General features: G+C 32.0%; 1 protein-coding gene across 1 annotated transcript in view; it reads right to left on the minus strand.

Moving 5' to 3' along the window:
• Nucleotides 1-478: 478 nt before the first annotated feature.
• LOC148309258 (protein grainyhead-like) overlaps nucleotides 479-13194 on the minus strand; it is a 117761-nt gene continuing 105045 nt past the window's right edge. Inside the window, exons 8-14 of the mRNA XM_088260425.1 lie at nucleotides 12711-12805; nucleotides 9410-9466; nucleotides 8252-8350; nucleotides 6873-7213; nucleotides 5559-5802; nucleotides 4176-4240; nucleotides 479-3699 (exon numbers count right to left, since the gene is read on the minus strand). Of these exons, the coding sequence (XP_088116551.1) occupies nucleotides 3564-3699; nucleotides 4176-4240; nucleotides 5559-5802; nucleotides 6873-7213; nucleotides 8252-8350; nucleotides 9410-9466; nucleotides 12711-12805 (1037 nt within the window). The 3' untranslated portion in view covers nucleotides 479-3563. The remainder of the gene's footprint in view (nucleotides 3700-4175; nucleotides 4241-5558; nucleotides 5803-6872; nucleotides 7214-8251; nucleotides 8351-9409; nucleotides 9467-12710; nucleotides 12806-13194) is intronic.

Genomic DNA, 13194 nt, shown 5'->3' on the forward strand with positions numbered 1-13194 from the left:
CGGCGTACCCATTTTGGGTCATTTTACCTTATTAATTATCTACAACACAGGTGTCAGACTCGAAAGGCGGCCCTTGGTGCCTTTCGAGTCTGACACCTGTGTTGTAGATAATTTTAACCTGATGCTTTTAACCCAAATATTTTAGTTTTAAATCAGTGGCGATGATAAGGGTTGGCAACCGGTTTAACGTTAAAGTAATTGGAAATAAAGGATCGAAGATAAGTTAAAGCAATCACATAATGTTGTTGAAACGTTAACTTTTATATGGATTCGACGCCCAGTACTTCAAATGAGTCGGTATTCCATTAATCAACATTTATCGCTTCTACGAAGAGTTCCTTTTCTAGACTTTTTTGGCTGTTGGGTACAAATCTGAGTTCATAAATACCTTGTCGGTTTCCCAACTTATTATTTTTCTCATATTTATTATTTTTCTATTTAAGAAGAGATATTGAGAAAATAAAACACATGGTTAAAGAAACACATTTATTTAATGGAAAATTTCTTTTTGAAAATATAGACTTTGATAGAAATTATATAATTTTAAGAAAAATCTTACAATTATGTATAACATCTAGTTTTATGGCTACAGAGATTCAGCTACACACTTTCGTAGCATTTCTGACATAATTCTTAAGGTCTAATTTCACTACATAAATGCCTCCACCTTAAGGGTTCGGGGTTGAATTAATATTGCAAAAATAATATAAAAAATAACACTCGCGTCTTTTATATGAATTACCATTCTAATTATCAACTTGTCATGCTGGATGTATTACTATGAAATGACTTTATTTTAATCTATGCTATTTACTATAAAGTGAATTATTAAATAATGATTTAGCCAAAAACCTTTTTTACAAGGCGAAACTTGATTGGTACTATTATTAACCTCCTTGAAAAATGAATTGAATAATATCAATATAAAATTTTGCAAATCAAGCACATTTTTTATGAAATTTTGGTAAGGAAAATTTAAATGTTATCAACACAATTTTGAAAGTAAAATTATTAAAAAAATAAAAATACATGTATAAAAGATATAATAGATTAATAACTTAATATAATATGCTTTGATTTTCGTATAATATTTTTTTTAATTACAAATTTCTGTGTTTTTACACATTGGAAATAGAATCCAACACCCAATTCTTCTTATAAAATCTCATACATATTATGTTTAGTCGGAATATAAAGCAAACTTCAGGTACCATTTAAAAATGTGCCGATTTTTTCCCGATCTTTTAAAATAATCAATATCCTTCCCGACTTCTGCTTATTAAGAGTAATATGGCAGTTTTATTTTACATTTAAAATTTATCGATTAATAAATTGTGACTATGCAATATGTCAACCCTAAAACTTAAATCTATATTTAAATACAAACATAACTTTAATAATAAATTTAATTCATTGATGAACCGTTTCTTTTGACTTTTGAACTGTGATAAAAAAGGAAATAATAATGGTTTTTCAATTTTAAAATATTTTGAATGGTATAAAAATATAAATTTCCTGCAATAATGTGTAATTAAATTTGTTATTTTATTTATTTCCGTTATTATCCGTTTAGTACTATATATTTAACATACACACTATACAATATCAAAATTTGAGCTTTTCTTCAGTTTAAAAACAGATCTCTATAGAAATCTAACGATCTTTCCTAAATCTAAATACATAAGATTAATTTGATTGGAGAAGATATTGTTTAAGAAAACAGTTTGTGACATTGATCACAGATTAAAGATAATAACATAAATAACATCGACAATAAACTCTACACATATTTTATAAAATACAAACTACTGCTATGAGACATTGAGAATATTTTTAATATGGAAGTACTTAATTCATAATATATATTGCTTAATGATTTTACTGTTCATAATAAACGGAGACATCTAAGTTGAAACTACGGATTTAATAAAATCAAAGGCACGATTGAGATTTTTACGGTCTCGGACTACTTGTATTAAACACAAAATCAATGTTAATAATGAAAATTCATAAGATTTATTTTGAGATCAACACACCCGATAGACATTGAAATAAGGATTGATACATATAAATTACGTATATATACCATAACTATTTAAAACCTTATAATATTTTGCTGTGAATGAAAAAATTAACATTTAAAAATAAGGCACAATGAATAGGTACATTAAATATTTATTTATAATCTTATTCATTATCGTTATTTAAGAAATTTGCCGATTAAAAAAGGCAACGTATATATTTTAAGGATCGGGCATATTATGTAAGATCTTAGATCAAAAGATAACAAAACAAAACAAATACTTGGCATCACTAAACAGGTGTACAAAGAAAATTTCACATAAAAATCACAATGAAAAGCGATTACAATTTACACATATATACGTAATTTTCAATAAATATCGGCCAGGAAAAAAAGATAAATAAATAGCAATAAATAAATAATCATACTAATATCAAAACAATAATGAAAGGCGTGATAATTTTCCAATTTGACAGATAACTTATACAGTAGAATAAAGATCTAACCATGCGTCAAATGACATAATCTTGAATCAGCGAATAGAACAGCAGTACACCATATGAAATATTTTAGAGGTAAGTACGGGCACACATTCATTGAAAATCTCGTGAAATGAAACGTTGAGCTCCAATTTTTGGCACATGAGTCCTGAGCGCTGATAGTTTAATTATGAAAGTAATGTTTTAAAATTGATGAGGGTAGGTTACAGGGGGCGAGAATCCGGTGAATCTATTTTGTTGATTAGAATTTTCAATTTTTTTAGAAAGTCAATCTTTTAAGAGCATTACTGAATACTGCCAAGAGAAGGCCAAGAGTGTGCTAAAAACTAAATTAGACATTTTAAAAGAGTACTTTAAGTGGGAGCATTTTCTTATTCATATATTTATTATAGAAGTATAAATCGTATCAATTTACGATATTGTATTCATATATTAAGGCACTGTTTTACAGTCTCTTGAACTAAAAACTAAACAATAACTATGAGCTAAAATATTTTCCCGAGAATTTCATATTTTTAAACAAAGATTTATAGTTTTAGTATCCAAAATAATCGTGATATGACTTGTGATATAATTAACAATTTTTTAAATTTTGTTGATCCAACATAAACAACGATCTATTAAAAGAAACGTGATGATTGAAAAATGACACTTTCGTGTGTGTTACAAAAAAGATTTGATTTATTTCTCGTAAAATTATGAATTATTCGAGTGAGATAAAACTAAAAAGCTAGCTTCTAACGTCACTACGCATATCTAATAATGTCAATATTTTTTGTATTTGAAGTACGTATGTATGTAAGTAATTACAATAAAATAAATAACATCTAAATTTATTCTTATTGCCTTTTCAATTAATGATATATTTACCAATTATTTATATAAAAACAAAGATATAATGATCAACAACGATATTTTAATTTTACACGATTCGATGGAAAACAAGAACGACCGAAGTGACACGCTTTTAAAGCAATGTACGCTCTGACCCGAGATTCGTGTCTAGTAATTATTAAGTCCTCGGAAGGTGGAATCCTGTGCTAGTGGTCTTGTAGTTCCACGAAGGTGATATCATAGAGTTCCTCGTCAACGCTGGGAACTTGTCTTACTTCTAGCAAGAAGAGGTCTTCGTTGCAGTAATATGTCAGCATGTCGTCATCAATTTTGGCCGTAATCCTGAAAATAGTTCCAAAATTAGAAACTCGTTTAATGGTTAGGTAATAATAATTGTATTTATTACAATACATAATTATGAAATCGAAATTATTTTCGATTTTATTGTCTCAGTAGAATTTTCAGCCTTTCTTCGTGGGTCAAGTAAATTTCCCAAGAAGGCAATTGTGGTAATGAAAAACTTGTTTTGATGAAATTTTGCATGATTATTCAGTTATAGGGATTAAGGGTTCCATATTCCATTGTAAATTAGTACCTGGGGTTAGTATTTAAAGTAAGTAATATCCTGAAAGTGATATTTTGTTTTATTTTTTATTGTGATTTTTATTCCCATGTGTGTATGTGCTGCAGCCAATATATTGAGTATTTTCATTTGTCCAAGTGTTATGTTTGTATAAAAATGCCTTTGCGCATTTTTTATTTGAATATTATTGTTAAAAAAGCTAATGGATATTAGTCTAAAAGTGAATTCCACTTACCCCTTCTTGTTTTTGCGATAAAGGTTATTAATGGCCGAAGTTGAAATTTTGTACTTATTCTCAATCTGCAAAATAAGGAAAACAGAATATTACAAATCTTTGCCACAAATGAACTTTAGTTACGTCGTATAATACTTCGTAAAAAATGATTTCTGTCTTTCTTAATTTCGGCTTAGATTTGAAAAGAAGTACCATTCGAGATTTCGACATGAGAACGGCAGGGGCCGTCGAATGGCGGAATCTCGATTGCATGTGATGACGAGATGAGACCCCACAGGGTGGGTCAGATGATCGTAACGTTGTTAATTGACAAACATGCTGTTATTGTTATGTAAGCACCACATTGTTATATAGCAGTTCTAGACAAATCCAAACCAAATTTCCGGGTAACACACCAACACAATTCTAACTCGTGGCTGATTTGTATCTCACATTTTTCTCAGATTAGATTTGTTATAACACTAGGTAGTATTATATTATAAACAATAACTTATCTCAATGAAACGCAAGATAAAACCATTAAGCCAGGAATCGATTCGAATAATGTAAACTTTTCCTGTTGTAATGGAAAATTAACATTTACATCAGCTCATCACGAATAATTATTTATTAATGTTAGGTTCACCGTATTAAGCTCTGTTAGGAATTATGCTCTCAGCGAGAGTATCAAAAACTGATTGTAAATATGTTTTTGTTGTAAAATAAAATTCTATGATTCCAAGAGTATCTTAAACAAATAAAGACCAGTAACATTGTTGGACCACATTTGCTTCCCAAGTTTAAGAAGCTAACCACTGATAATTCAGAATATAATATTGTGAGGGAAAATATTTAAACTTACATCATCAAGTATATCGATCAAAATAAAAATGAAATTTAAAATTGAATGAATATTTCTTAATTTGTTGACAGTTAAAAAAAATGTATAGAACACAATAGAGAGGGAAATATTTTCGTGAACGATTGAATTTCATTCGATTTCGGTTATGAATATTTCATACAGTCAACTAGGGTTCGTACTAACTTTTAAATTAAGATTTACTTAGTAAATACCACTATTTCTTAAAATCTATTGTGACACGTGTTTCAAAGCATTCCGCATCACTTTCGAACACCGTGTAGGTGTAAGAAATAGTAGTATTTACTAAATAAAACTAAAATTAAAAAAGGATAGATTTTACCACAAAGTGATTGCCGAATCAATTATTGAAATTATTAATAACTATTCGATTACTAAGGGAAACATGTTTTGTTGGCAGGGTAAAAATACCACATAAAAAAGACTTTGGGATCTGGAAAAACGTGAGAGGTTTAGGTTCGTGGCGATGTTTGGCACCTGTGGAAAGCGTATGGTGAAGACACGATTTAGTTACTATTACTTACTGCGTGCAACAACCCTTGCGTGGTGGGCGGAGCCACGTGCAGAGGGGTATAGACGTCCTCCGAGTCCTGCCGGACGTACAGCATCACCCGTTCTGTAAGAGGAGGAGAGCAAGGCCGAGAGCGTTTCACTACCGGCGCAAATACGTCCGGACCGTCCAGCAACGAGTGGTCCTTCTTGTCGCTGCAAAGCAAAATGGCGGACGTCATACAGCTGATTGGGGGCGATTTTTCTGATGGGTAATTGCTAAAATAATGGAGAAATGGCAATGTAAACGGGTGAAATAACAACATCGATTAAAATACTGAGCACATAATAAAAAATAATTGGCTTTACAATAATTAAGAGGTATAATTTCGTATCTGGGCTCTAACGGTAAAGAACTACCAATTAGATATTGGTTATTATGAGTGGGGTATTGGAAAGGACTTCCAATACCTCACTCATAGGTATTGGAAAGGAATTTTTTCCATATGTATAATATAATATAACACGAATAAAACAATTATGTACGAACAAATTTATATACATAAGGAAGCACCGTCCTCAATCAAGTTGACTAGTGTTCAAAGATTAAAAAGATGGCATGAAAGAAATTTTAATAACATCATTTTGAGAGTGTCTAAATACTTATTCACAAATCTGGATTATATCCAATTAAGAGTTTTTTGCATTATTTTTTGACATCTCAACATAGATGATCTTCATCTATGTTGAGGTATCAAAAAATAATACAAAATAAATTATATGATTGTGGAGTCCTCACCAAAACGTTACAATTCGATTATAAACGATTTTAAGTATCAGAAATTCTAGCTGGAAAAATTGTATCGTTTTGGTGCTATTTAACCTATCACTGCATAGTGTATCAAATTTGTTACATACCCAAAAGTTAGTGTTAAAAGGTCGTTTAAAAATATAAGCAACCATTTTTTGTTGTTATTGATTAGATACATTCATAACTCAAGTATATAGTTCATAATTTAGCCAAAAGATGCGCTATGAACGCCAAAATAATGATTTCATATTGCGTTAATACAGGATTGGACCCGTTTTGTCGCAACGTTGATTAAGATCTCGATAGAATACAGTAAACAGAACAGATTTGCATTTAAAAGATTTCTTGTGCAATATTGGAAATGTAACTTTTTGGTGAGGACCTCCACAATTTTTAGACATCTAGATATAAAGATGCCATAAGGCCACTGCAAACGTGTTGACAGGAAAGACCAAGGTCAAGACCAGAATTCAATGAAAAGATGAAGTGAAATATGAGATGGATGGAAGAAAAAAAGTGCATTTACCCTTCGCCATACCTTGGCGCGTCAGGCGGGAAGTGGTTGTGGAACTTGAGGGTCGGCGTGGCGGGCTTGGCGGCGTGCAGCAGGAAAGGCGAGGCGCCCTTCATGGCGTGCGTGTCGCCTGACAGCGAGCCGTCGTCGTGCCCGTAGAAGCCCTGCAGGTCCATGCCGGCCATCTTGTCGAGGTCCTCCGCGGGCGTGAACAGCACGGGCGGCTTGCCCAGGTCGGACATGGTGTAGAACTCGCTCCTCTCCACCACTGGGTGGTACAGCTCGTCCAGCTTCTTCCTGCCCGTCGCGGTCATTTTTCTTTTCGCCGCGCGTCTCTCCTCGTCTCGAGTCTTGCGCTCAGCACCCTGAAAATAATAAAACATCTAAAATTAAACCCAGAAATATAATAACTCATGTTTTTAATGTTAAATCAAACACTGATTATTTGAGTCTACTAAGTTGTATTTCATTGTTAAAAAACACTTAAAAATAAGTTTTGTGACAATTGTTTCGTCTAGTTATGGCATTTACAAACAAATGTGAAAATTAAATGGACTGAGGTCCTTGTATAGCTATACAATTGAAAAAAATCACAACATTTATTTAAATGTGTTTTTTTTATGAATACAATAAAATACAACTCAGTAGACTCAAAAACTCAATGTTCGATTCAAGATTCAATATATAAATTAAAATGGAGTTCAACAAATTAAACGTCAAATCTTTAAATAAATAACAACTCGTTTATATTTTTTTTTTAATTTTTAAAGGATCTTAAAATAATTTAAAGGTATAAAAAGTTTAACCGAATGGCACATACGAAAACAGCTAGTCTAGATAACACAAATTATCAATATGGATTGCATATATAATAGCAATCCATTAACACAATTAAAATAAATGATGCCTATGTTTTTAAAAATTGTTACATTGAATTTGGTATTTTTCATTTTATTTAAGGAATAACACAAAAGCTTCTACTTTTTGAGGCTTGTTTGCAGGTAGGATATTAGGGATAAGTAAGGCAAATATGTATATAAGTATGAAAAATACATCGCAAACACCCAGACCAATTGAAAATAAATATTTCTTAGATTTATTTTACAATTGGCGGGAATTGGCTGGGTCTTGTGCAAGTGTTTTATTTTTGTATATTTTTTTTTCTATAAATCTAATGCAAAATTGATAAATAATAACTTTGCCGGGTAGCAGTTGTTTTTATTGCTCATTATAATTAACAAAACTAAACAAACAATTATTGTCACTTTGATCCGTCTAAAATTCAACCCGGAACATATAAGTTAAATTAATTAACAGCTTTAACATAGAGGTGTACTAATATACTTCTAATCTGTACAAAAATTTTGATGTTACTCATAACAAGGGTTAATTTTATTACTTACCTTATCGCAGAAGACTTTTATTTGGCAGTATCCTCTGTGAAAAACAGTGGGGTCTCTCGGGTCTTCAAATGTGTCTATTTGTAAATGCAGTGGCAAACCCTGAAAAAAGAGATTTGATTACAGATAAAGAAGTCTAATGAAAGCATACGCAATATTTCACTCAGTCTCAGTGTGAGGTAAATTTAGAGGATGTTAATAGGGGAGATTTTCTCATGTGTATGGAATGAGTAGGCACAAGTAATAATATCATAAATTAAGGTTATTGTTTTTCTGAAGTACGCTTCGTTGCATTTATTTCGAGGGTGAAGTTTTTGATTACAGAACCGTGTCGGTGAGGTTCTCTAGATCGTTGGTTTTCAAAGTATATATAAGGTTTTCAGAAAATTGTAAGGGGAATAGCACATTTCTCTTCAAAATATTTAATGTCCTCACGAGCGCACAAAATTATATCAGAAAAACAAATTTAGAACCAGATCAACTTATTTCTTTAACAGAGGTAATCATGCCAGATTTTTCCGAAATTAGTCTACAAATTCAATTATATTGTTTCATTATTTATCTTGTAATTTATCGATTGCACGTACGTGTGTTGTTTCATTTAAAATAAATAAAAACACTTTAAATTTAAGTTTTACTTTGTAAATACCATTATTTAAAAAAATCTAATGTGACGCGTGTTTTGATACATTCCGTAACATTTTCAAACACCGTATCTTATTTTCAAACATCGGCGCTTGAAAATGATGCGGAATACATCGAAATCTGAGTCACATGAGATTTTAAGAAATAGTGGTATATACCATGTAAATTAAAAATGGAAACATCTTACCGCGAAGTGACTGCCAAATACATCCATGAAATTGAATAGAAACAACTAGATTTTCTGCATTTTTTCCGTTCATTTATTTACATTTTATGATCATTGTCGTCATTAGCGTATGCGGTCAAAAAGTTTGGAGATCTCTGGGGTAGATAAATAATGTTTAAGATGCATGTGACAATCCGTAGAAATTTAAATGAAAATTACCATCGAATTCGATTAGTGTAATCGTCGATGAGCGTCGCACGCGAGATAAGCATTAGATAATAAATTTAACTTGAGATTTCTCGAGATTAAGATAACATTTAAGCATAATTAACATTATGAACAATTCTCACCTTGACTCCTTTCTGGCTACTGAAGTCTGTACTGAGGCACTGTACGGCTATGTTTATCTGAAAATAAAATATAAAAGCGTTAATAATTATAATTATTGTCGTGTTGACTCCGTATAACACAATGTAAATCATGGGAGAATCGTAATTTATAATTATCGTTAAATTCGATGTTGTTCGTATCCAAAGTTAGCTAAAACACTTTTATCATGCTTTCAATACTTCAATTTCATACTATTTATGTGAGCCAAAGCGGCTCATTATTAGAAATAGGTATCAAATTGTGGTAGAGTGGGTTCGAAACGAGAAACTCTGACTCGAGAGTCCGCGACACTAACCACGGGACCACAACCCGATAATATTAAATATAAAAATACGACACTTGTATAAAACCACTTTTAAGTTTATTAATGTAAATACGACTAATTTCGAGCATATCTGTAGTTCTTGAAACTAGTCGTGTTTAGATTAATAAACTCGAAAGTGGTATAATACAATTTATTTTTTATATTTAAATCATCATGATATTCCTCAATGCTATATTGATTAATTTAAAAAAAAGTGTTTTTTTTATATATTTCAAATATAATTTTTTTAAAATTTAATTTATATCTTAGATATATAAAATTAAGGACTCTATGAAAATGACACATTTACAAGATTTTTAAAGGTGCGACTTTATTCAAGAAAATAAATATTAATATTCTCATAAAACTTCCATTATAGTTAGTAAAATATATTTTACATAGAGCTTTGATGACAAACTTGATAGAATCTCAACACGATACTAGAATAATTCTAGCTATTTTACAAAAACTCTTTTTATAAAACAGCTAAACACAAAACATTCTCGTCGCGGGGTCTTAGGAGTTGTCGTTAGATCTGTCCGAGATGCCGGTTCGTTAGTGATTTGTAACCAAAATAGTCTACGTTACAAAACTGAATATTTTATTACAAACATTTCAAATATTCCCCAACGTCTGAAGGGACGGTAAATATTGTGACAAATTACACGTTTGCTTTAATTTAATTAAGGAAATTATACACGGGCCGAGGCACTCAATTACACCTTGGAACTTCGGTGTGTGATTTTATCTTTCCTTTTATTTACTCAATTTCAAATTGTGGGGAATGAGCTTCCCGCATTTTTATGGCCAGTGGATCACTTGGCTCGAACCGATAGTTTGGAAATTATGCAATAAAGCCGAATTGGACGACGAACATTTATACGTGATGCTTTCAAAGTAACGATAGTGAATTTTGGACTGAATCGTCAAATCGATTGAAAAAATACAGTATCATGAAACAATTTGTCAGGTACCTATACAAATCTTAATGAATCGTGTAGATTTCGAGAAAAAAGTATTTATTTATATATAGTATTAAGTTATATTATTTTATACTCCGCTTCAGAGAAAGTTAATGAACTATTTGTGAGGCGGAAACGCGTCTGGCGTAATGATGGCAGTTTGCGAAGGACTCTGCAATTTTCTCAAAGATGACATTGAAATGACTCGTAATGGTACGTTTTAAAAAATGCAAAGAGCCATCGCGGGCGGTGCTGCCGGCGGCCGCGCGCCGCTGAAGGAAATTGCGCAGATCAGACAAGTAATTGCGGGTAGTGACGCCTAGGATAATCGGCTACCGAGACTCTCCGTCCAGAAGTGATTCAGGAGTGAAATTACACTTATCACGGATGTGCGACGGTCTTCGGGGAAGCAATAATAGCCACGAGGGTAAACACCGGGCCGCGTACGTTTCCCCGCTCCGCAATCAAAGGCGCTACTGACAAGTCAATAAGACCAGGAGTGAATTACTGCACTTTTTATACAAGCTTCGGATAAAGCTTAAAGCTCCATATTACAGTACTTATATCTCCGGTTAAAACGAATCCTGTAATCTCCCGTGCCATACAAAGTATAAAAAATTCACGAAAAGGCGTTTACTTTGCTCGATTTCACAAGTACGAGTGGGTAATTTGTTGCGCGTATCGAATCGGCGGATTCGAGTTGTCCCATTTGGGGCAAGCGGCAACATTAGGTACGGTCGAACTTAATCGGATTAAGATTATAAATTATAAATTTAACTGTGAAACGATAACACAAATATAGGAGTAATCCCCGGAATTGAATTTATCGCTCTAACGGAAAGCCGTATCGACGAAATGAGAATCAATTAAAATAAATTTCCATAATGCGAGCAGTCTTTTTATCTTGTTCTATCGCGTGTTAGTCTCGATAGCTACTAAACACTATTATTAGGCGAGTACGAGTACTGCGTCTAATCAATTTTACTCTTTTTTCTCCGCGTTGGAAATTTCACAACCCAAAGAATTCTTAACAAGGCGGTTAATCTCAATGTTTGTATCTTGTCTAAGTGGTCGCATCCGGTTGTTCGGAGGCAAGGAACACCTCATTACAAAACATCGCGCACATTTTACTGCGGGCACACTAATCGTGTAACTTACCCGCAAATTAATACGGCATCATAATAATTGTTCCCGAGGAATGAAGGGAGAACTGTGTAATGCAATCTCATCAAAATTCAGGAGAATATTTTTGTAAATTGTACGAGCTAACTACCATTAATTTCGCATTAGCTTTTCCAACTTTGAAGTCCTAAAGTGCGACATTTAAAGGAACATTTTATATTAGCCCTAAAATTCATCATTTAAAAAAAGGGTAAGATTTTATCGTAAGATTTATAAAAACCGTATTAAAAAAGACTGGGAATATAACTTTTTTTTTTGAAAAAGTCAATTAACTACTGTTTAATATCGTAATGCATATTGTTAATTTTTTAATTTAATAATTTTAAAACAATTTTACAACAATTATGAGACAGCAGATGGTCTAAAAATTGCACAAATTACACGTCTGCATTTTACACATAATACAAAGTATTGCAAATTGGCCAAGAAATTAGACGTAATAAAACCGCATTAAAGCTTATTGCCTGAAGCAATGGATTTAGTTGAGGGCAGCTGATGGGAATTTAGACTTTTAAATTTATATTATTTTTTGACATCTCATCAAAGATGAAGAAGAATATGGAAGTCTGGGCATTTACGGGGCTGACGACCGTCATAGGCTAGTTTAAGTGATCACTTTACACACGTGTAATATTCACCAATTCTACCCATTCTATTCAATTCTATCTTTGATGCGATGTCGAAAAATAATATGAAAATAACTCCTGTAATTGGAGATAATCCAGATTTTGTGAACAAGTATTTAGACACACTCAAAATGTTTTAAATTTATAATAAGACTTAGAATATAATTAATAAAAATAGTTTACGTACCTTTGCAGAGCTTTCAAGTGGATTCCAATAAACGGCTATAGCATTATGTGCCACTTCTTCTATACACCCTACAAGTCCCACACTGTTTTTCGTATCTGAAAACAAAGACACAAATTAATCATTATTGCATCAAATCAAAAAATTGGTTCAAGGAACAAATTTATTCGGTCAATTTTTCATTTCTGATTGATAATTCGTATCGAATCGAAACAAAACCTGCCAATTATCATTCTGAAACTTGAGGTGTCAAAATACAATAGTACTTTTACTTAATGTAGTAAAGAGTCGTGATATCAACAATTGCCAGACATTGCTCTTACGCGACCTTTGACATGAGCGATGGAGTCTTTGATACTATGTTATTAATTATACGGCTAGTGCATTATGTAATCTTTATTGAATAATATTAATAATATTAATGGATACAACTTGGTAGTGTTACTTAGAAATATGTTTCGGTGGATTTAAAAATGATTGAGTTACG

The sequence above is a fragment of the Brachycentrus maculatus genome, unplaced genomic scaffold, assembly GCF_059751285.1.
Source record: "Brachycentrus maculatus isolate JH-2025_06_01 unplaced genomic scaffold, ASM5975128v1 h1tg000135l, whole genome shotgun sequence".
Lineage (NCBI taxonomy): Eukaryota > Metazoa > Arthropoda > Insecta > Trichoptera > Brachycentridae > Brachycentrus > Brachycentrus maculatus.